The following is a 23,804-nucleotide window of genomic DNA, read 5'->3' as shown; positions in this document are numbered from 1 at the left end:
GAGCATGCAGACACACACCTACAGGCAGGACTAAAGAGTGGCCTCTCCCCTGTCACCAGCTCACTGGAAGCATGTGCTCACAGATCTTTTGAACCTCTCCTGCCAAATATAAGATAATAAAAAGGTTTACAGGGGTATTTCTGGAAGCTGTCAGCTTCGCAGAGAAACACAGTGTGAAAGAGAAGGAGAGAAGGAGAGAAAGAGACAGACAGAGAGAGAGAGAGAGAGAAAAAAAGACGTCTGTCTCTCCTCTGAGAACAGCACAAGTACATTAGTGTAAATTACAGGGAGAAGAGAGGAGACATCCCCACTCTCCCTCCACCACAGAAAAGAGTTGTGTCTTTGCACACACACACACACACACACAAACACACAAACACACACACACAGACAAACACACACACACACTTCCCCACACAAAAGCATGGTGTCTTTAGATCCCAGCACGGGCGCCTGTCCGATTAACTCCCAAACTATTGGACGACATCACTGACTAACCCCCTAGGGACCTTTTTCATTTGGCTTAGATATATTACAACATCCGCCTGAAAACACATGCCCACAGACTTCACACACACACCAACATCAGACATGCACGCACATGTATTAGCATTCAGGCCGCCACGCAGAAGACAGAGGGAGTCTGTGGCTGGTGAGTCTTGTGATCAATGAGCCAGGGGTCTGTGCTGATGCCACAAGAGGCATTCTTGAGATGCTGGGGTAATTCTGAAGTTTCACGCTGCATTCTTGTGTGCCCGACAGGGGCCAGCCACACAGACAGAAAATGCCACCGTACCATGGCAATCTGTGCCCATTGTCTTGTCCCTTTAATCAGCGCTCCTCTCTCTGCCTCTAAATAGGACTGCGGTGTGTGTTCCCGTCCTGGGAAAGTACAGCTGCCCCTGTCTGCGCCATGCGCAGCCACACAGAAACATGGCACCCCAGAGAGATGGAGCATAGGAGCCTCGGCACAATAGACCCATCTGAGTGGAACACAACAGTGGAGTCAGTGGCCACATCACTGCTACAGTCAACTTAGTACCACGATCTGAACAAAACATCCCAGGGATACATCAGCAAAAACACAGTGTGTGTTGCAGTCCTCTCCCTCTACCCAAGAGTGTGTGTGTCCATTTCAAACCAACGCCTGCCATGTTGGTTTGTACTGATATGTAGAGCAGTTAGAAGGGTCAGTGTATTGGGCTTAGGGAACAGCCACTGGGGACTCCACGTGGCTTCATACTGGTTTCTATATAGGGATTATTGGCATGAATAACTTTATGAGGTGCTATAAATGCTCATCAAAGAGGGAGGATGGTGGCTGATGTGCAACCGCCTACTCTGAGGTTTGCCGAGGCCGCCACAGAGCCTTTGTGCTCATTGGTTTTACCATGGGAAAATTCTCTACACAAACAAGTCACCCGGAGACCCCTGGGTGTCAAGACAGACTTCTGAGACATGTGCATTGTGTACTGTGTGTGATGCAGAAGGCAATGACAGCATGTTTACTTCATGGGATTCAAAAGTCAAAAGGTATTTTAAAACACGGCGAAAACACACAAAAGCAAATTCACAAAAGTCTTTCCTGACAATGCGGCAAGCCCGGGGGTGTGGCGAAGTGTACCCGAGGTGGGCACAGTCACCTCTCCTCACCTCTGCAGTTACACAATGGGCCACAACACATTTTGTTATTTTCTCTCCATTATATATGTTTGTCTTCAAAAACAACTCTTCTGTTTTTGTACATTTTTAATTAAACACCTTCTATCTCCAAGAGGAAGCATTATCCTTTTTGTCACTGAATGAATAGCTGTGAGGAAGGGGCAAAGCACATTTGAAGAAATTAAAAGAAACTTTTTCTTCTAGTCTTCTACCCTCTTGTGGCAATATTATGTATTGCATCAGAATGAGAATGAGAGAAAAATACAGGGTAGACAAACACACAAACACACAAATCTCAAAGCTAAAGTTAAAAACCCCACTGCGCTTAAATTCAGACAGGGCCACTGGGATAGCAACAGTCCTGTCTAGAGACTACCACAAGTAGCTGAACCATTACAGAGTGAAACAGTTCAACCATGAGACTACCACAAGTAGCTGAACCATTACAGAGTAAAACAGATCAAACTTGAGACAGTAGCCATATACTGTGAAAAGTTATGCTGGTCATCAATTAGCAGGTCATCAAGTTTCTAGCATTTTTTAGTTTGGGTTAATGAAGGGAGCTGCGGGGGTAATCTCTACTTTTCGAAAAAGTTTCGGGTTAGGGTTAGCTCACGGGTAGGGTACTGACTTTGCAGGTCCTTTTAAAGGACATACTGTATGTACCTGGTCAGTGGGGACGCACATTCCAAGTGGCCTGAGGTGCATATCATGGACAGCATCACAGTCAGTAGGCTAAGAAGACCATTCAAGTGCTCAGGGGCCTTCTTCACTCAGTGCTGAGTGAACACACTGCATAGTTAATATAATGATGTACGTAAGACTGTGAGTTCTGAGACATATTGTTTCCAATACAAGAAGACAACCACCCATTATTATCTGATGTAAAACAAAAACAATAAAGCTGAAATCTTGTATTTTGTGTTAAAGAAAATATCCTTTGTGTTAATTGACAACATATCTTAGCGGGGATGAAATGTTGTGTACGAAGCTGAATGTTGCTTCATTTATGCTGAGGACTAGGTGACACCTGTGTCATGTATAAATTATCGTTCGTAATAAACCAGACTAGCTGAGCCTGAAGTGATAGAACAAGTTACACGTGTTTCCGTGTTGCTCTCTGTGTGTGCAAGTGGAATGGTTGCATATAGCTAAAACATTAGAGCAACACAGGTCACATTTTCTTTTACATTGGGTGAATGGCTGGATTAATGTACTTGCTCTTTACCTGTTCAAGTGATGGCACCAGGGTGCACTGTGAAAAAAAAACCCAGTGGAGCGATTATGATGCCCCTCGGCAATGTTCCACTGGGAAATCCTGAGTTCGGCATCTGTGGATGGTAGGCAAATTGGCAAACAAGTCCATCACAATTTGTATATGTCTAGTAGACTATGCATTAACAGGCTGGAGCTGTTTTACCAGCACATACAAAACCATCAGCGTATTAGGCAAGTGGTCAAAATGTTTTGATCTATTGCTCAATTAACCTCTCTCTGTGACTTTTATTCTGACGAACTTTTCCCTGAGTTATGAACGACCGGAAACCTTGTTCGACCATACACAGGAAGTGTTTCTTGTTTAATGGTTGAAAACAAAGCCAGTAGGTAATGCTAAAAACAATATTAAAAGGTAGTTAAAGACTGTTAAAGACTTAATATATTTCAGGTAAGTAGCTCCTACAGATTAGGCTGTACAGGTTCATAGATTGTTCTTCAGTCAAGTGTGATATGCCATGATGGATCCTTTAAACATATGTCGCTAATGCCACGGGTTAAGTTAACTCCTACTGTCAGCAAGCGTATAATGAACGATGCATGGATACGAAATGTTATAATGACGTTTGAGTGCAGTTCTGTTATGTATGGTCCTTTGGGGGCTGGGGATTATGTAGTTTAATTGTCAAGAGAATTAAGAGAAAGGAAAGCAGATACATTATCCATGCTCAAGCAGTAGCCTATCCAATGACTGTTGTTTAGTATGTCTATACAGTCAATGACATTATCCATTAAAAGACATGTACAAGAAAACGTGTGGTAGGACTAGGTGATATGACCAAAAATAGAAATAACAATATTTTCACAAATTAACCTTGGTCATGATAAAATAATTTAATTTGTATTGGCTAGTTTTAAAAATGTCCTGTTTAAAGGACATCAATACTCAAATACTACAATTATTAAGACATTTATAATGTAGATTTTTCTATTTTGCTCTGTTTTCTTCCTTTTTTTAAAACCCTGGAAATGTATGTAGCTATCTTGGTTGTTTTATCTTCTTTGTAAATCTCAGCGGTGTGTGGGGAGGACCATGGAGATCCAAAGCTACACGTCTAAGCTGCTCTGTGAACTAAACGAACAGCGCAAGCGGAATTTCTTCTGTGACTGCAGTATCATTGTGGAGGGTAAAGTCTTCAAGGCACACAGGAACATACTGTTTGCTGGGAGCGGCTACTTCCGTGCCCTACTGGTCCACTATCTGCAGGACAATGGGCAGCAACACAGCACGGCCTCACTGGATATCGTCACGGCAACAGCCTTCTCGCTAATCTTGGACTTCCTGTACTCTGGCCAACTGGATCTGTGTAGTGGCAACGTTATTGAGGTGATGTCAGCTGCCAGCTATCTTCAGATGACTGATGTGGTGACCTTCTGCAAGAACTACATCCACACCTCACTTGAGATATGCACCCGAGGCAAGGAGCAGGACATGCGGACAAGGGGAGAGACGGACAAGGAGGCGGAGGGGCCTGCAGCAGATAGGAGGACACCAGCTGAGGGCTCCAGCATTACTGTGTCTCCCACCTCTCAAGATGGAAGGATGACGACACAGCCCAACACTGATTCTCAATGTTCTCGCAATACTCCCTCCAACACCACCACCTCGGCTGCTTTAAGCAGCAGGAACTCGGAGGAGAGTGAGAGCTCACGGGGGGAGTTCCCAGCTGCTCACCCTGTAGGCCCCCCTCTTAAGACAGACCCTGAGAACCTAGAGAGCTGCTCCTCAGGGAACCTGCTGTTTGGTCTTGTGCATCCCAAGGTAGAGTTTGACCCAGATGAGGAGACTGAGGAGTCCCCAGAATCTAGAGAAGGAGGGCTCTATACCAGGTCCACTCACTTTGATAGCCGGACACTGGAGGCAAGCCCATCCACTAGTACTGAAGCAGCTGCACAGGAGTACGACAGTTATCAGCTCAAACTGATGCAGTACTACGGTCAAGGCCTAGGAGGCAGCGCAGCACCAGGGCGTGGAGATGAAAGCATAGGGCCTGGAAGCACAGCCAGTATGGAGATGAACAGTGACTGGTTTGGGGAGGACACAGGTGAGAGGGTGCCTAGTTGTTCTTGTCTAGCACTAGTATGGCAAAGTCAGAGACATACATCTGCATTTTGGAAACCAGTGCTGTACTGGACTACTGGCTAAGGGCTTTCTGTCCTTCACATGATCATATAACATCAAAATTAATTTGAAGTTGATAACAAAACTTCTTGACAATAGACACAAAAAAGTGACATTGCTGCATACTGTTGCATTAAACACTGTAGCTAAAATGTTTAAATCTCCATTGCTGTCATCTAACAACAGGTAAACCAAGCTTAAAAAACAACAGCCGTTTTTGATACCTTGCTTTTGTCTGTTAATCGTTTTAATCAAAGCCACTGTGTTTGTGTTTGTTGGTGTGTTTGTGCTTTAGGGGATGGTCTGGTGGGGTCTGTGAAACTGCACAAATGCCCATACTGCCCCTACACTGCCAAGCAGAGGGGCATCCTGAAACGCCACATCCGCTGCCACACTGGGGAGCGCCCGTACCCCTGCCATACATGTGGCAAGCGCTTCACACGCCAGGAGCACCTTCGCAGTCATGTCCTCAGTGTAAGAGCACATGTGCTTATGCCTTAGAATGACGTACCACATCTCTCCCATACAGCACACAAACATGGACTTTTCACTTTTCAAAAATAGCTAAGCATGACCATTTTAAAATACGTTTTTAAATAGTAAGTTGTGCGTATTTGAAAATGTATTTTGGTGGGTATGATTTTTCACAAATTCACAGGAAGCAATTCACAAATGTACAAAACCCAATTCATAAGTACAAATGGCTCCGTATTATTGTGGATATGATTTTACACAACACAAATTTAAAAATGCATGTTTGTGGATAGTGAAATATTTGTGGATAACGGTATACATTTGTGGATTGGGTTCAATGGGTTGCAAATAATAAAGTCCAATATAAACTTCCATAATGCCGTTGACAATTAGGGTCAACGCCTAATTGTTTTTTAAATAGACTGTTGAGACCATGTTGAAAACTGAAAATAGGCTCTCTAACCTTATTTGTGTTTGGTGTGTTGTCTCTGTCTGTTTTCCTTGTCTGTGATTGTTTGGGTGGCAGGTACATCGGAACTGCAGTTCACATATGGCATTTCTCACAGTCTAAGATGGTCTGTCCTGTGAAGGAGGACCCGGTTTCCACCAATCCCAGCAGTCAGTCAGAGGGGTCGGACTGCGGCAAGTCTTCATTGATGATGCCAAGGAGACAGAAGGGGGAACTGAAGAGAATCCCCCATCACCATTACATCCATTAGGATGGAGATAAACAATAATAAGACACAGACACAAGAGTCAATGAGAGACACTCTTCTGATCAACTCAAGTTTAACATCCTCATTTAGAACATTGTCACCCATTCGACTATCTGCTTATTCAAGTGACAGACCAATCACTCTGCCCTATCATGTCCTGTAAACAGATATTAAAGCAAAGTGTCCTTTGGAAAGGGGGGCAAAATCATATAGGTTCATATACCTATTTTTGGTTGAACAGTATATTTAGGGAGCAGTATAGTTTTGAAAACACTGCATAGTATGTTTCACAAAGAAACGACATTTTGCACCTTTTGTATATTTGGAAGAACATGTTAAAAGAAAAACGAAGCTACCTCAATCCTGTATAGAGATATAAGACTATGTATGTTCCATTAATGTGTCATTTTCCTAAGATCACTGAGACCAAAGATGTGCAAAGCAAGGGTGTAAATTGTAGTTGGATCTGGTGATCTGGTGATTCCTGTTTTGTTCTTTCATTCAGTTGCATCAGTACTCATCACTGGATGGATGATGTCATTACATCTTTTCAATTATAAGCAGAACATTTAATGACATTTGACTCTTCTTTTTAAAAATCTATGATTGTAAATGCCATGTTGAAGGGTTTTGTTATATTTTAGCCTTGTTTGTCTCCTCTGAAAGCCTCTTGCCTTCATCTGCCTAAAACAAACTCATTGGTTGAACCTACAGTATACCTCAACCATATACATTTTTAATTTCATATAGCAGACACTTTTATCCATAGTGACATATGGGTATGTGAGTGAGGAACAAACTTTGGCAATTATGTCCAATGTGAGCAAAACCCAGCTCAAAGGGTTACCCATCTGCTTGAGGACAGAGAGAGGAGGGGGGACAGAAGAGGAACAGAGAACCAGAAGGAAACCAGAGAACTTCTACACACATCAGTAAAGGAGTAAACACATTAGCACAGAAGCAGCAAATATGTTCTCAAGCATACATATAAAAATGACCAGTAGGGTTAGATAGGGGAGAGTGAGATGCAAGCTGTAAGGTTTATCCTGCCTGAGAATATGAGAAATGCTACAAAGCAGCTACAGTGACAACCAAACATAATGGAGATGTTTGTGGTTCAGACTAACTCCACTGACTCCGGCATATGTTTCACGTGCTTTGTTGCAGTCCTCTATGGGAATAAAGACAGATTGCTGCATCAACCACAAGAAACATCTTTTTTTCTTACATGGCCTTCTAAATACCAGTTATAACATAGAGGGGGCTTATTGTACTCATAAAGTTAAGTATTGCTATGAATCGAATGCTGCCACTCAATACTTGTGTAGCAATGCACAAGAGCTCAACAATAGTTTGATGGTAGTAAGCAGAAGACTATCATCGCCAACATATATGTTATCATAACGGCCTATGACATGACCGGCTACAACTAACTGGCTGGATTGATGAACATGACATAGAGCACTTGTAGCAGTAGAGTAGGCCATAAAAAAAAGCTCAGGACCAAAAGTTTTACCAGCAGCATAGTCAGCAAAGCAAATGGCCACCAATAGAGGTTGTGTAAATTCTTCTGCGTGTGCACAACTCTTGATGATGACCCTCGGGCCAAAGGAACCAGTGTGGTGGATGGAAACAGTTAGAAGCAATATTGTACCTCTGAAAACAGACTTGTCCTCAAACAAGAGATTGTCTCTCACATTGTAGAAGGATGTCAAGTCCAGACACATCTTTGATGGATGGTGCAAACCATGGGTCATTTGTTCACTCAGGACCCCCATCTCAGGATATGCAGAGTAGGCAGCCTCAGGCACTTTAATGGCGTACAGTTGAGAGGGCATTTGTACCTCGGAATTCTTTAAAACTCCTTGTTTGCAAACATGTTAACAGAATAATCAGTCATTATCATTTGGAATGTTGCCATGAATCTGTAACTATATCAAAGTGTGCTGGGTGCTTAGGCTGTTTGCAGGAGATGCCTGTAATCAGTTTAGCCCTTTTCATATTCAATAAAGCTCAGTTAAACTATTGTATTTCCAGTAACATCAACTGCTATAACTTAATATTTCCATAATAAACTACAAAAAAAACAGGAAAAGATTGTTTTTGATCCAGTTGTTTATAGCAAAATAAGATAATGTACAGTATATACAAAAAGTAATTACATAAAAGCCATCTGAGGTGATCTGTTCACAGGTGATGCCCGTTACTGAAAGCCCTGCATTCTAATATCCAGGTCATTGTATCTCTTTGAATTAGGTTAAATAAAAGCATATTCTTAAAACATTTTTAATTCAAAATTAGATATTAAAGATTTGCATCAAGCTGGACAATTTTATGACCAAATTTACTAAAAGTATACAGAAATAAAGGGAAAGCTTTTATGAGATGTTTCCAAATGTTTGCAAAATGACAATCCATTCTTTACACTTTTAAGTAAACAACTAATACATCCCTTTTTCCCTTTGTCAACATGCAACAGGCAGATTTTTCTAATAAAATGGCACAATTCACAAAGTTGCCTTTAGCATTTACACACAATGTTTAAATCCGTTTTAAACTAATTTGTGTCACAAGACCAAAAAAAGAAACAGTGCTAAAATCTTCAGGACAGTTACCATAGCATTACCCAAAGGTTGTTTATGTTGTTGTTGTCATGTTAACGCCACTTTCAAAACACAACTTTTCAAACTTGACTAATCATACTAGACAGAGTCTCTGATGACTGCATCCACAATATAAACAGATAATTATTGGAATATCTTTAACTCCACTGTTAATTTGACGAGAGAATGGGTCATAAATGCATGCAACAACTCCAATGGAAAAAGGCTCCAGTTCCAAACTCACTCATCACCTCTACTTAGATCACCCTATATAAAGTGGTTATTTAGATCACCTTATATAAAGTTCACTCAAATTGATGTGCACATGAGGACTCATGGTTATGAGGTATAAAAACATTAACCCTAGGAACAGACAGAAGTCTAAGTTATGAACACAACATCACTCATCAAGTGATCAAACAATGTGAAAACAGTGTCATGATCAGGTAAAGTGACAACTTCAATGCATCAACAGACTCACATTATGGTCAGGAGATTTGGCTAAATCCTGTGCTAATAAACCAACCAATCACAGTCTCAGGTGGACCAGACTGAATGCACTGCAAGCACTGGGCAGGAGGAGATCGTGCAACATAACTTGAACTCCCACAAAACAGGTTCACTACTTCCAATAGACACACGGGTCTCACAGCAGGCTCAGGTGCATTACTTTGGGGGAGTAATCTTTCAGTAATCTTCCATAACATTCTGCAAAGTCAAATAACTTTGGAATCCCTTTACCCTTTTCCCTCTGAGATCCCTCCATCCTATCGCCCGCCGTACAGGTGAACCTTCACGAAGGAGATGGACTCATCATAGTCTTTGTGTCCTTTTTCATAGATGACATAAATGAACTTCTTATCTACCGGGGAGTCACTTCTAACTGATGTCATGGAGGAATAGCCACTTGGACCAGCCCATATCTGTACAGCCTTCTTCTCCCAGGACTGACCATCAGTCAGAGACCAGCGCAGAGTCAGGTTCACTCCTGAGAGAGAGAGAGAGAGAGAGAGAGAGAGAGAGAGAGAGAGAGAGAGAGAGAGAGAGAGAGAGAGAGAGAGAGAATAAATTAAATATTAGAGACGTATTAGAGAAAAACACAGGTACTAGCATTGTTCAGCCAGGATGGAAAGAGAGAAGCCCTCGACCCCATCTGTTTGCTGTCTTACTGCGCTGCTCATTGGATGGGTTGGTGAAGAAGAGGATTCCCTCTTTCTGCAGAGCACCAGCAGCCACCGCAGGGTCCACTAGTGTGTGGTCAAAGACCAGCTCGTCCACAGGCAGGGACTCTCCTCCATCCAAACTCCTCACCACTATACGGCACCGACAGTGGTAGTTGTTGTTGTTGCGGACGTTAACGACAATACTGCCGTCTTCCATTTCTACTGGCTATGAAGGAAGAGATATCAGATAGGCTCTTATTGCAGCTATATGTTCTATATTACAACTTTACAGAAGGATTACTGTGTGTATGTATATAGACACACACAGGGTGTAAATATTTTTTCGAAAGGTAAAAAAAAAAAAAAGACATGCTGCTATAAAATCACCAGAGAGAATAAAAATGGACCAAAAGAAAAATACTTCATGAAACACAGCTGTAAAATGACCAAGGCCAGCCCAGTGCTTTTGCTTCGATTGAAGCACCAGTGAAAAGATATCAGCCTGAGGTTTCTCCACGGGCTAAGGACCTACTGAATAATCTTGGTCTTTTATTTCTATTGGGAATTCTAACATTGAGGACATTGGCAAAGAGAGAACATCACCACTGGTGACTTGTAAATAGAACTTAGCAGTAATGGTATAGAAAAAGTCAGAGCTGGCAATACATGGACATTAAAATGTAATTAAATAAGTAAACTGCTCCTGGAATTTAGGTTTCAAAAGCTAGCTAAGTTATCCCAGCAGCCTATGCTAACACTGCCTATCTTAATGCCTGTCTTCAGCCCCAACTCCAGGGATGATCCAAGGCTATCTAAAGCCTAGTTTACACGGAGTCGAGTTTGTCTGCGTCCGAGCTGAAACTAATACAGATAGCCCTATCATTTAGACGAACACTCTCTATCCGCACATGGTATCTGCAAAGATTCGAATCGGGGGTAGAAAGTGAGTAGATTTGAATCGGTACGGGGGCTGGTGTTCGTGTGCACAGATTCACGCAACCTGATGACGTCATTGTCCCACGTGATCCCATCGCGATCTCCAACCAATATATATAACACTTGTTGTCTCTCTACATCTCACTCATGGTGTGTCTCAAACTCACTCTCATTAATCCAGCCTACTGATTTTTGTTTAGCCTCCTATCTTGATCTAATTCTTTTTATTCAGACGTTAAATAACTTTTATGACCACAAATATAAATTGGCCAGCGATTTAATTTGCTTTTTTGTTCAAAAATTAATGTAGAATGGTCGGAGCAAAGCCTCATGGGAAATGGGATGACAGACATATCATGTTGCACTGTTCCAGACTCTTTATTATCAATAGAAAATAGAATTCATTTTCGCATAACCTATAGTCTGCTCTGACCACCGATTTTATTAACCACCATAATGTATTACTGTGCAGATTAAATGTAGGTTATGCGGTTAGGCTAAACGTTGCTAGTTGTAGCTTGTCTACTGGCTGTTTACCCGTGTCCTCCTGTTTTCTTCTACGTTTTTTTCAGTTGTCTGTAGCAGCGCTAAAGCGCCACCAAAAGGCGTGGGGGATGTACTACAGTCGGTCTTTACGCAAATCTCTCGTTACCAGGCTCCGTCCTTACGGAATTCAAAGATTCGATACGTGTGAAAAATGATTCAGTGAAACTAGACTCCTTGTAAAGGGGGCATAGGTCATTACCTGGTGCAGCCAAGGAATGACAACACAGGAAATCTGATGTTTTTTTTTTGTCTTTGCTTATATAAAAGTACAGTGAAATGCATAGATTAATGTCATCAGTGCAGTTCAGCAAAATGTTTATAGGTCTGGGGCCTAGAGACGTATCAGGGGACCTCAAATCAAAACTTTGGTAACACCACAACGTCTCAGGGCAAGATCTACAAAATGATAAGTCACGTAATGTCATGTAAGTACAGGGTGGTTGAATTGTTTTGCCTAGTTTTGTCAAATATTAACTAGTGTCACATTACTTTTCTCATGGGCTGAATGGCTTTTCAGTGAGTAACGTAATAAAAAGGGCTCCAAAGGGCTTCTGATTAACCAGAATCATGGGGTTAAATCTCTGCAATAACGTTCTTCCTTATCCAAGTTCTTCCAAGCCCACTTACTGATCTGTGCCGACTAAACACAACTGAACTTACAAATGGGTCCTTCTGATGTTAAGCACAGAAACTGGACATGTGAACATATCTATTCTGACATTTTACATCTGAATCAGTTTGGCACATGCTGTCCGAGAGGTGTGTCCTCACCTGGCACTCATCAGGGTTGAAATCCAGGGACTGTTTGGGCTGGTTGTAAGGGATGCTCTTCAGTGCAGCCCCATACCTCCAGGAGAGTCCATGATCATCACTAAGGATGCAGAAGACCCCGTCCCCAGCGATTGAACCATGACCACAAACCACCAAACGGCCTACAGCTGGAGGGTACCGCTTCTGTAATGGACACAAGATGGGCAGCAACATGACTGAGAGAGCCTCTTAAGATGGATGATACTGAACATGTACCGTAGGCTGGGGTGTATGTTTCTTCCTGAAAGCCTATACATTTATGGTGGTGTCCCACCTTGAATCACAAACAAGCATGAATTATTTAGAGATGTAGAATGCTGGATCATATCATGTGCCTAATTTAAGCACCTGTATGCCAAATCCGGGGCCAGGGGCAAAGCTCTTGACCCCCAGCGTGACAGACAGGTTGCGTGGAGCACTCCAACTGAGGCCATCATCAAGGCTTTGCACCAGCATGGTGCTGGAAGGACTACAGTGGTACCGATGAAAGCAGAGAGAGTAGATGAGCAGCACAGAGCCTGTGTCCTCATCTATGACCACTGATCCCAGATTCAAACCATCAGCCAGAGAGCCATCATCCACAATGAAGGCAGTGGGGGCCCAGGTCGCTCCTGGAGAGGGGAGGATTGCCATAAAATAACGATGTAGACAATCATTCAAATTCATATCCTACCCTGTCATGCAAGCAATACAATTTCCTACATTTATTACATTCTAATCAAGAAACCAATTCAATATTATGCTATAGATTTTGTAGTTAGCTAAATTTCATATTAATTTGAAGTTAGTGTTTTTTACCTTTGTCAGTGGAACGGCGCATAGCAATGAACTTGGCTCCAGTATCGCCTTCACTTTGTTTCCTGGCTTCAGAGAACGCCAGTAAGCTGCCATGCTTCGTGAAAGTCAGCAACGGAATCCGGTAGGTATTTACCGATCCAGCTCCTCCACCTACCCATAGCAGCAACTCCTCGAGCACTAGCGGATTTATTTGCTAGCAAAATTGGAAAACATAAACCAGGGGTGAAGATCAGGCAAGCTCTGTGATGCGTCACAGGCAGATTTCTCGATATTTTAGGGTAACAGATTCTCAACTAGGTTATCATGATAAATCATTAAAAAAACTGCCCCTGATATGTAAAATCAGGGTAACATTAAGTCGAGTTTACCTCTACATCTGCACACAAACACGGAAGTAAATCAACCGAGAGTAAGATCACAATAAGGCTAGACAATCCTCTGGAAAAGACCGCTCCAAGCATGCTGCTGTTCACGCAACGAATACGTTTGTAAAGGAGGCTACGTAGGCTGTACTGTTTGATATAAGACGAGGTTTATTATGAAGCCCACAAAACTTTATCATTCAAGCTGGAGACAGTCCGAGCGCAGTTTGTCATATGACCATATTATGTCACATGATCAAAAGACGTTTGAGACCTGTGTGGGTGGGAACACGAGAAGCTCCTGTCTCTTGTCAAAACTGGTAAAAATAATAACTTAAACATTTAAATTATGCCGCGAATGAATGCATCATTCTCGTATACGACGATTAATGTATACATACATATATACATATAATTTGCAAAGTGCTTCAGGACTGAGTATGATAGTTCTTCACAGATTATGTTCGAGCTCATTAGTGGCTTTTAAGGTCTTAATAACAGTAGTAGAACAAGCGATTTAAAGCAGAATATGAATAAAAATAAATGCCAAATAAATTTAAAATACCAAATAAGCCAGCGATGTGGTTTTACAACAACCAACAAAAAACATTATGGGCGGAGTTAGAGTTATCCGGTTACATAGTAAAAGTTTAGGCAGGCAATTATTCCAAACTCAGAATACAACTTAATTATACTGGCAGCACAGTCTGCATTTTAACTTAATCAAAAACACATTGTTAACAACAATGTTCATGTGACTTTTACGTCACGCACTGTGTCTCCACTTAAATGCGCATGATATCAATGATAATGTTTTTCTACAATGATGCTGATAAGCCTACAATGTTTTGATACATAATGTCATAGATATAGCACACATACACATGTATTACTATTTATTTATATTTTCTTGAAAGTATAGTTAGATAGCAGTGGCGGTCCGTGTATTTCACGACTGGGCCTTCAGCGATGTCCTACACGATGTTAAACTGAGTGAATCCACCTCCTAATACTATCATTATGACGCCATGGCTCTCGAACCATTATATTTATACAGAAAGGCAGTATAAGTGAGCATTGCATCACCTTAACATAGTCGAGTACAACAGACTTTATTAATATTTCCGGAGCATTTAAAATCAATACACCCGTATTAACAATACATTGAGAGTAGTAAACTCTCAGTTATATGATCGCTTGGATATTACTGTCACAACTTAAAAATAAAAGGCGATTTTCAGGGATTAGTCTACAAAGTTGTATTAAGTCTACCGAAAGTAGCCTATGAGAGCTTAAACAAGTTTGTCCACTAAACATCGCATTGTCCCACCTGCAAAGCAGTTTCATTAAACTTCCCATCCTCACGATATCCAGTTTTTCTTGAAAGTTCCGTCTTGAAAATGGCGTTGTAATTGTATCAAAAACTGGAATTATCAAGTTGGTGTAAACTAGTTTATTTGAGTTGGTTAATGTAATTATATTTAGTCTTACCAATTGAAACAACTAGCATAATAAGCATTGAAACCGATGTACGTCGTTTTCCGTTTTCGCATTAGCCAGCTAAACTGAGCACTGAAGCACTGCACCGGTCTGCCTCAGTATCCAATCAAAGGACGTTTACGTGTCACGTTCAACGCGAGGAAAGAAATATTCCGGGCCTTCTAGAAGGCCCAGTGTCGCCAACTCGAAATCTGATTGGTTGTCACAACTGTCTGTTTCAGTTCATTCAACTTAAATGAACTGAAACAGCCAGTTGTGAAAACCAATCAGATGTACACGGGCCTTCAATGTGAATTCTGAAGGCCTCAGGGAAGAATTCTGTTCTCGGGGAAGGTTTCTCGGAGCGTGGCAACACATGATAGCTGAAATATGATTGGATGAAAGCTCTAACATAAATTAACAACGCTGGAAGCTATGAAATGAAGATAATGGACTATGAGGAATAATTGAATACATATTTATGAAAAGAAAATATTAAAATTAAATGTATTTATTACATTTATTTTCTGATGATGTTTAGGCCAGCAGAGAAGGCCTTGAAGGCCCTGACGGACCACCACTGTTAGATAGCCTTTATCCATATATTCAAGGCTGAAATAGGCTGTCTGGTTTGGGGGCTCATATCATTGAGTGGGCTAGTTCTATCGAGACAACACAAACATTTCTTTTAGGTATTCCGTAAACAACAAAGGCTGATAACTGTAAGGCTTTGAAAAATGTGTGAAAGTATTTTTACTGAGAAGACCTGTTAGACTTTGAGGCACAAAACATCCTCAAACAAAGATTTGCCTGATGAATGTGTTTATTTAGCCCATTAACTAGTTGGTTTTGCCAGTGTAGATTTGCTGATACAAATGAAATCACTCTTTGTTTCAGTTAAATGTTGCAAAGAGCTCTCCTAAGATACAGACATAACAAAAGGACCCACATGCGAGCACTATGGATAAACCTCAACCAAAAGCAGCACAAGACTTAACACCAGTGGTGAGTGGACTTGACCTCTTGCATTTCTTTGGTAAATGCTTCCAGTGTAACTCCTAATGATGTTAAGTCATATTTACAGATGGAAACCACTATGCAGAAACTAAGTCAGAAGTTCCAAGCTATCTCTGATAACATTTTGTCAAGAAATATCCTTTCAGTTTGAATATACGTACATAGCTCCATCCCACACCGGAAACATTATTTGAGGAAAGCTTTACATCTACTTCCTGTCTTCAAACAAATTATTCAGTGTACAGTTTGTGTATAATGTTGAGGGGGAAGCCCATATTCAACCATTTCTGAAGAGGTGCACAATTGTTAATTCATTTTAAAGTTATGTATCTTTAAGCAACTATCTGCATCACACTTTCTATAAGAACATTTCTGAACACCAAAACTGGAAGAAATGGGATCGCACATCGAGGACTTGGAAGAAACTGTGGCTGACCTAATGAGACAATCAGGAATGGATGAATGTCAAACAGAGGAGGCGCCTCCCAAGGTAGTTGAAAAACAGTACACCAATTTGTAACCAGTGCCATCCATGTTATTTCACAGTGCCTTATTAAAGTATTCAACCCTCCTAACAGTCATCACCATTTTTACAATACATACTTTGACATACCATCCCAATCAGTATTTGTATTGAAAACATCTATGTCCTGACATATTTTCAGGTCTCAAGGCACTATAAATTATTTGTATGCTAACATTAAAAATGAATGTGCACAAATGATAGAGGTGCCACTTATCTAACCATAACTGTGGTTCAAATAGAGATCTTCTGGATATAAAAATCACTCCAAGGGTCTTTAGCCAGGTTGTGAAATAACAGAGAATATTAAGGCTAAAAAGACAAGGCAAATGCCTTGTTCGGGAAAAAACTAAAATGCACAGAAAATATCAGGTCACACTTTATTTATTTGATGAGCCCCTAAAGACCATCTACAGATGCTCAGACTATGAAAACAACTATTTGTTGGTTTTCTGTAGGCGGACTAATTAAGTGTTACCCAATATCCAAGTGTGTAGGCTACATGCATCTCATCTACAGGACACGTCCCTTCTGAATTGAAGGGTTGAATGCTTTTGCAAGGCACTGAACATGCTAGATTTGAATATAGCTTTGCATTTCTTGAAGTTAACTACATTTGCCTAAATTGCTCAGGGCCATGACTACATGCTGTGCAATCATGATGTTGCAAATACAGTTTTACTTTTTATTGCATTCGTTTACAAATTGTTGAAAAATCAGCAATTGCGCAAATAAAGTGGTACTTTTTAACAGTATTTGTGCAAAAGTTTGGGCGCCCTACCTTTGGCAGACATCACCGCACAGTGTCTTTGTTCTTGATTCATGAGTTTTCACTCTCTTCCTTGCAGACCATTTCAAGTTCTGAGATTATTGTAGGCTGTCTTGCACACACATCATGTTTAATATTTTTTAAGTAGTTAATTCTGTATGCCCATTGCCCTGTTGTCAAAGTCAACCTCTTTAAGGCTTTGACTGACTGTATGACATTCACATCTGGAATTCCTGATAGTTAGTGGAATCGGTTTTCTGTATGCTTAGCAGTTGGCAAGAGGTTCAAATGCTGATGTTATTCTCCTAACATAACTTTTGTGGTCGTGCATGGTCCCATCGGTCTACATTTCCAAAATGACCCTGCCCTGCCTAGGTGTTACCATGTGCACAATTCACTCATTACCTTTTCTGATTAGGTTGTGGGTAGTTCCCCTCCAGTAGCCCTAGTAGACCATTGGTGCAAGCAACACTCCACAGTGAAATGGTGTAGCACCACAGCTGTGCCTGCTAGATGTTCATGTAGGTTTATCTGAGAAAAGACTTCTTGATCTTATAAACCTCTCCTTGACTTACAGTTACCCTCAATAGCAATTTCTTTTTGGTTATTAGAAATTGCGAGCTGGAAATGCTTTGACCTTCTGCTGCTTTCGGGTATAAAATAGCTTAATTTAAAGTTTTTGTTGAGTATAACTAAGCCATTTTAAGAGTCAACAGAATTGATCAGCATCTGAAATTGTATTCAGCCTATGATTCTGAATGGAAATGTAAGGTTATTAAGACCTAAGAAGTGCTGAGAATAGTGCTTTTGCATATGCTAGTGTTTGTTTCCTATTATAAAGTTAAAAAACGAACAATGCATATACATTTGAAGAAATTCTAAATTTGAAATACCGGTTTGCTACAGCTGATGTAGGTTCTTCTTTTCACTTAAAAGTGCTCTAGCATGCCAAAACGTTTGTATGGAACTGTAACCAAACTGAAATCAAGTCAAACCGAGTTCAACAGCATAACATAACACAACAATGTCTGGACATTTAACAATGTTTAAGAGATCTCTTTCCATTCTTGTTTGCAGAGACAGTGATGGAATACTCATCAGCAGACAACCTGGAAGAAACTCTACCTCTCATACAATACCAATACTGCATTATCAGAAAAGACATCCATATTATTTTTCTTGAATTTTTTCCATTTTATTTTACATCGAATGAAATACATACGGGCAGAAAGAACCAAATATGGCTGTGTCTAAAAAGTCCCATGATAAACATAGAACCCCAAATAACTGCTCACACCTAATTAACATATCAGCATTCCCCAGTCATACACTCCAACTTACTCTTCAAGGTTCACACCAGTGAAATTATAATGGCGCATACTGATCCACCATGTGTTAAACAAGGATGTTAATTTACATAAGAGTCAAATAAAATAATGGTCAGAAATGGTAATAAAATAACAACTGAAAATTGGGTGAAAAAATCTAGACACTCCTGTTCCTGATGATGATGAAGAAGAAAGGTCAGTATCTGTATTTGGTGGAATAGTCTTTGGGAGAAACAACCAGACCTCTTCCCTTTCTTGCTCCTCTGTATACCGTTTCAACAATGTCTATCATCTCCTGCTTGTCCTCCATAGTCCAGTTGATCTTATTGTTGTTGCCTGTGCCCAAATCAATCATGATGTGCTTGGTCCTACAAAGCAATAGGGAAACAAACTGTATGTCAAGACATGATATGATATACATATATATAGTTATATAATGCATTTTAATTAACCAACATTCAGATTGTCTTTAGCAGCAAGACACTCACCTGAAGAAGAACATGACTGTACAAGGATCGTACAACTCGTACATCTTGTTAAAATCTGGCACCTCTGTGATGTCGACCAGGTATATGACGGCAAAGTTTTTCACCTAAAGAGGGACACCAAAGATTCTGGCATTCAGTAGCAGCTTCTTTTAAGAAAAACTTCGGGATTTCTCAACCTGGGCCTTATTCTTTGATCTTTGTGTCCAACTTTTTACTAGGGACAAAAATTTACACTAAAACCAGCAACCGCTAAACGGCTAAACAATGGAATCCTATGGGACAAGAATGCACGTCAAAGTAAACCACTTGTTTTCGCCACTGACTGGCTCATGACTTATTTTAAGTGTCTAACAACATGGAAGGGATCCCGACAGAGAAACACCGGTTTGTTTACCTCAAGAACTGTTAAGAAAGCGAATTAGACCTTAGTAAAGGTCTAGCATTATACAAGGTACTGGGGTAAAGCACAAAATTAAACAGTGACGTGCAGACTCATTTTTGAACGTCAATCATGAACAAATTGAATTGTCGTTTTTGGCTCGCATAATTATTAAATTGAGATTTTAAGCAAATGGCATGGGCGATAAAGAAGGTGGTATGTGCATATCTCGTACAGTGGGGGGACAACAATATTTCAAAGAAGAACGCATGTATACCTTTTCAGCAATACTGTACAGCACTTCATCCATTTTCATACAAGTGGGGTCCCAGTCGTGTCCGAACCTAATGACCAGCGCACGGTCCTCCTCTGAGAGAATGGCCTGGTCCACTTGCCAGCCATTGTGTAGATGTTGAAGCATGTAAGACATCCTCGCCAAGGTAGGAGGCGCTCTGTATACAGTAAGAACCCATATTTGAAACCGATTAGCCGAGGGATAATTTATCACATGAATAACATACCAAGCACACGGATTTGACAGATCTTGCCAGAGACGTTAGGACTTTAATATTACACACTACGTGTCCATAGATAAGTAAAGTCAACAATGCATCGACTACAGCAATAGCAATTCATTTGATGTGAAGAAACGATGGTTTGCGATACTCTAGTTTCCTATTAAGCTCAACCCCTAGGAAACAAAGTTGCCAGTGTTTCAGATGAAACATCAAATTGAAATATAAATTAGAATTGAACACATTTTTTGGAAGAAGGCATGACTTCTGGTTTATGGTAAAGCACAACCACCAATGCGGGCCAAGTAAATAGCTAGCCTAGCCAAATAAAATGTTATCTTAGCTAGTTTAGACCCCATATCCCGCTCGCAGCTCAAGTTACCATAAGGTAGTCTGCTCTATGTATGTTTAAATAAATGTTACTTAATTAACAAATATTCGAAATACTCCACATCTATTACAGGAACATACCTTTTAAGACAGCTTCTGCGTTTAAAAACAGGCGACGACGATAGCTATGCTGCTCACTCCTCTCAACCTCTTCCGGTTTCCGCTACTTTAGAATAAAAACAAACCCTATCAGAATAAAGGTCATGGATATTTGGGCACAACTACAGGCAGTAAAAGGAGAAGTCGGTTTACAAAGGGCTCTGGTTAACATGACGTTTTCCATGTCAAAGCTCCTCTTTTTGGGCAACTTATAATACAAAAACATATCTGCAGTTTAAAAACAAGTCTGGATTATTTAAAACTCGTTCCACAATACTTAAAGAAAGAAAACCTAACCCTTAGAAAACACAAACCTCGTCTCAATAAATCAGATCAGAGTGCTATTGTGATTCAAATTGATTATTTTATAGTGAAGATGGGTAGCAGCTTTCTTGTTATGTGTAAAACCACTTCTTACAAAAAGGCAATGGTCTATGAGATGCGAGATATCCAATGGTGGATGGAGTTTTAAATTAATTATGGTAAGATTAAATTTGGTATCTCTCCTCCTTACACCAAAGGGAGATTTGGAAATATGACTGATGAAAGAGAAAATCAAGGAATTTGTTCATTTTGCCATTTAATTACATGGAAATGGGTATTCATAATTACGGTGCTGCAGACAGCCATGCAGATGGCTCTATACCTGTGGTGGCTTCACATTTTAAGTGGGTTGATGAAGTCCATACTTAAGTCTGTTTACAGGAATATTGAATAACGGAATCGGCACTTGCACTGTGCATACCGGTGTTACTGTAAGGAGGGCCTTTACGGATCTCTGGTGTTGTGGCTGTCATCAACCAGTTGTGCACTGTTGTATCCATTGTGTTAAACCATGACTAGCTCTGCTGAAGGTTCCAGTGCCAGTAATCACAGCCCATCATTTTCCCATCACTCGCTGCTTCACCCAGAAAAGCCTGCACATCTCATTTGACACAGGTCTTTAAATAGGATACATGGACTCTAGCTGCTCATCACTGTTGACAATGTGACCCAATCTCAGATTTTCTCATTCCACTTAATCATTTATTGGAGTTGTTGTCAATGCAATGCAAAGTCCATAAGCTCAAATGTATTTAGGAACAGGCTAGTTAACATTCTAAGCCATATCATGTACGCAATAAGCATTATACAGTTAATATGGTGAAATACACTACCATTAAATGAATGATTAATGTAATGATTTAATCATGTTTTTGGTCCACACATTTAATTCATCATTACCAACTGAAAGAAAGGGGATGTGCATAGCATACCGTTTTCCATGAATGTAAGTTTGCATAATTTAAAGGGCTGCTTTCTGCAGCAGATGCAGTATGACTGTACTACAGCATAAAAGGAGGTGGCTGAAAATGTGATATGGCAATACAACTGTGAGGCTGTTGTGACACCAATCTATGCGTGTCTGTGGTGAGGAGACCTCAAAGAACAATCAATTGAACTGAGACTGAGAAAAATAATGCTACATTAGAGATGTTACTATTAAAAAATGGTCCATCTGACATAACAGGATATTCAGAGGCTATATATTGTCATAAAGTATTGTATTGTAATATTTGGACTAAGGCATCTCTGAAATATCCTTAAGTCCACATTATCTGAACTTTCCATGGTATGGAAAGGGTAAATTATCAAAATCCATTTGATACCAAATGTGTTTTGGGTAAAACAGACATATCTAATATGAGGTGGTTAAGTGCGTAGGGCTTACAAGTTAGTACCTACGGCCTACATGCAACAGTTCTGCATTTGAAATCGAAATCTTACCAGTCATATGTCAATCTCGCTAGACAGCAGGAACTGTTGTTTGATAAATGGCTGCATGCCTGTGATGTCCAGAACTAGATACAGTCGTTACTTCTAGAGCAGTTAGGCTAGCGCTACCTTTAAACCCTTACATGGTCAGACCAGTGAAGTGATTGGCCCTTATTGCAAGAAGCCTGGCTGTGCCTTTGAGAAGTATCAAAGCAAAAACAGGTCTAAAGGCTCTTATTAGTTTCTTCTCTCGTTTTGGCCTTCCAAGGCAACTGCAGTCTGATTGTAGCACCAATTTAGTGTCTGACCAAGGCAAGCCCCTTCATCTGCTTACCATCAACTCTCAGGGAGCAACTGTGTAGTACCATCCAACCCAGAAGACTGTGATGAAGACTTCTGTTCAGGAACAGAGTCATAAGAGATGGAGCTAATGTACCTGTAACCTGTAGAGCTAATGTTAGCAATCCGATAAATAATCCTAACAATATGATGATGTTATGAGTTATGATGAGGTGTTCCAATAACAACATTGCAGAGTTAATGTAACGTCTATGTAGGCCTATATATTGCAAAAACAGTTACCAAATATTGTAAGCATACAGTAAACTCTCAAATAGCGGTCAAACTTACACGTGTGAGTTAGTGGCTTGATATGTTAGCTTCTGCTCACCTTGTGAAACTGGTGATGCATTAGCATTATTGTAAAGGTATTCTAGCCTGACGATGTCATACTCATAATTCTAGTCAGAATATGAGTCTGACGCTGAGCCATTGGGCTGTGATTATGGGGCGTGTTTCATCGAACCAGGAAAAGAAATGCCTCTTCGCTTAATTGGATACCTACAACTAATCAGGGCAACATAGTATGACCATCTGATACATTCAAACTTTTACCGGATCCCGTAAGAAGGACGGCAAAAACATATATTCGATCGACAAATGCCTTGATCGCGTTTCTCTGTTCCTCTTTCAAAATGAAAGCGCTGTCAATATCTGTGAGATGTCTGCTCACGTACTTAGGCTATAGCTAGCTACTATTTGTTTCAATGGGTTTTTCGTCTAAGCGTTAGCAATAACCTATCATTAATGGTCTAGAGCGCTTCAGTTAAGACCTACAATCCTCTGCAACATTGGTGTTGCACATACACAACTAACCGAGTCAATGTGGACATTAAAAAGTCGTGTACATAGCTTAAATCATATAAAATATGTCCCACTAAGCTCCCGAGACGGCGCCATCTTTGTTCGCTGTATAATCTATCTATCTAATCAACTCAAGCGTTGGTTGGTCATCTGTCCATCAACGTATAAAGCCCGCCCTTACAATTTGATTGGTCAGATCACTTTTCCGAGAACTTGAATCTCTCCCAACTAGCTGAAGTCCAGACTGAATCTCCCAGACCAAAAATGTTGTGGGCGGAGTTCAGGCTGGTATCCAGGCTAAAGGTATTCAGCAGACGCTTTTAATCTATAGTGACTTACTAAAGATAAGATTAAAAAGCGTTCCATCTATAGTGACTTACTAAAAATTAGATTAAAAAGCTTTTTATCTATAGTGACTTACTAAACATTAGATTAAAAAGCTTTTTCATCTA

General features: G+C 40.5%; 3 protein-coding genes and 1 long non-coding RNA gene across 4 annotated transcripts; 2 read left to right on the top strand and 2 right to left on the bottom strand.

The window, feature by feature from the left end:
- Positions 1-3,256: 3,256 nt before the first annotated feature.
- zbtb8b (zinc finger and BTB domain containing 8B) lies at positions 3,257-6,384 on the top strand. Its single transcript, XM_080837905.1, has 4 exons — positions 3,257-3,328; positions 3,953-4,982; positions 5,355-5,533; positions 6,060-6,384. The coding sequence occupies exons 2-4, from the start codon at positions 3,971-3,973 to the stop codon at positions 6,102-6,104; spliced, it is 1,236 nt and encodes a 411-aa protein (XP_080694031.1). The 5' UTR covers positions 3,257-3,328; positions 3,953-3,970; the 3' UTR covers positions 6,105-6,384.
- Positions 6,385-8,597: 2,213 nt separating this feature from the next.
- On the bottom strand, positions 8,598-13,595 carry neu1 (neuraminidase 1). Its single transcript, XM_080837182.1, has 6 exons — positions 13,474-13,595; positions 13,106-13,298; positions 12,656-12,918; positions 12,269-12,451; positions 10,022-10,241; positions 8,598-9,840 (listed from the first exon to the last, which is right to left on the bottom strand). The coding sequence occupies exons 1-6, from the start codon at positions 13,564-13,566 to the stop codon at positions 9,620-9,622; spliced, it is 1,173 nt and encodes a 390-aa protein (XP_080693308.1). The 5' UTR covers positions 13,567-13,595; the 3' UTR covers positions 8,598-9,619.
- A 170-nt stretch (positions 13,596-13,765) lies between these two features.
- On the top strand, positions 13,766-18,470 carry LOC308363884. The gene is made up of 4 exons (XR_013968611.1): positions 13,766-13,787; positions 15,844-15,951; positions 16,329-16,453; positions 18,333-18,470. It is a non-coding gene; the product is annotated as an uncharacterized lncRNA (long non-coding RNA).
- Positions 18,426-20,508, bottom strand: txnl4a (thioredoxin-like 4A). Its single transcript, XM_080836773.1, has 4 exons — positions 20,437-20,508; positions 19,728-19,902; positions 19,072-19,175; positions 18,426-18,951 (listed from the first exon to the last, which is right to left on the bottom strand). The coding sequence occupies exons 2-4, from the start codon at positions 19,878-19,880 to the stop codon at positions 18,780-18,782; spliced, it is 429 nt and encodes a 142-aa protein (XP_080692899.1). The 5' UTR covers positions 19,881-19,902; positions 20,437-20,508; the 3' UTR covers positions 18,426-18,779.
- Between the last annotated feature and the right edge of the window lie 3,296 nt (positions 20,509-23,804).

Source organism: Sprattus sprattus (genome assembly GCF_963457725.1).
Source record: "Sprattus sprattus genome assembly, chromosome: 4".
Lineage (NCBI taxonomy): Eukaryota > Metazoa > Chordata > Actinopteri > Clupeiformes > Clupeidae > Sprattus > Sprattus sprattus.
Note: the sequence above shows the minus strand (reverse complement) of the source record. Positions and strands in the feature narration are given on the sequence as shown.

Excerpts from the sequence above, each read along its gene's own strand:
- txnl4a (XM_080836773.1), bottom strand. The coding sequence starts at position 19,880 with ATGTCTTACATGCTTCAACATCTACACAATGGCTGGCAAGTGGACCAG. Across the intron at positions 19,176-19,727 it reads TGTACAGTATTGCTGAAAAG|GTGAAAAACTTTGCCGTCAT; the intron begins GTATACATGCGT and ends GTCCCTCTTTAG. Across the intron at positions 18,952-19,071 it reads ACAGTCATGTTCTTCTTCAG|GACCAAGCACATCATGATTG; the intron begins GTGAGTGTCTTG and ends ATTGCTTTGTAG.
- neu1 (XM_080837182.1), bottom strand. The coding sequence starts at position 13,566 with ATGCTTGGAGCGGTCTTTTCCAGAGGATTGTCTAGCCTTATTGTGATC. Across the intron at positions 10,242-12,268 it reads TCAACCCTGATGAGTGCCAG|CCAGTAGAAATGGAAGACGG; the intron begins GTGAGGACACAC and ends CTTCCTTCATAG. Across the intron at positions 9,841-10,021 it reads CCCATCCAATGAGCAGCGCA|GAGTGAACCTGACTCTGCGC; the intron begins GTAAGACAGCAA and ends TCTCTCTCTCAG.
- zbtb8b (XM_080837905.1), top strand. The coding sequence starts at position 3,971 with ATGGAGATCCAAAGCTACACGTCTAAGCTGCTCTGTGAACTAAACGAA. Across the intron at positions 4,983-5,354 it reads CTGGTTTGGGGAGGACACAG|GGGATGGTCTGGTGGGGTCT; the intron begins GTGAGAGGGTGC and ends TTTGTGCTTTAG. Across the intron at positions 5,534-6,059 it reads TTCGCAGTCATGTCCTCAGT|GTACATCGGAACTGCAGTTC; the intron begins GTAAGAGCACAT and ends TTTGGGTGGCAG.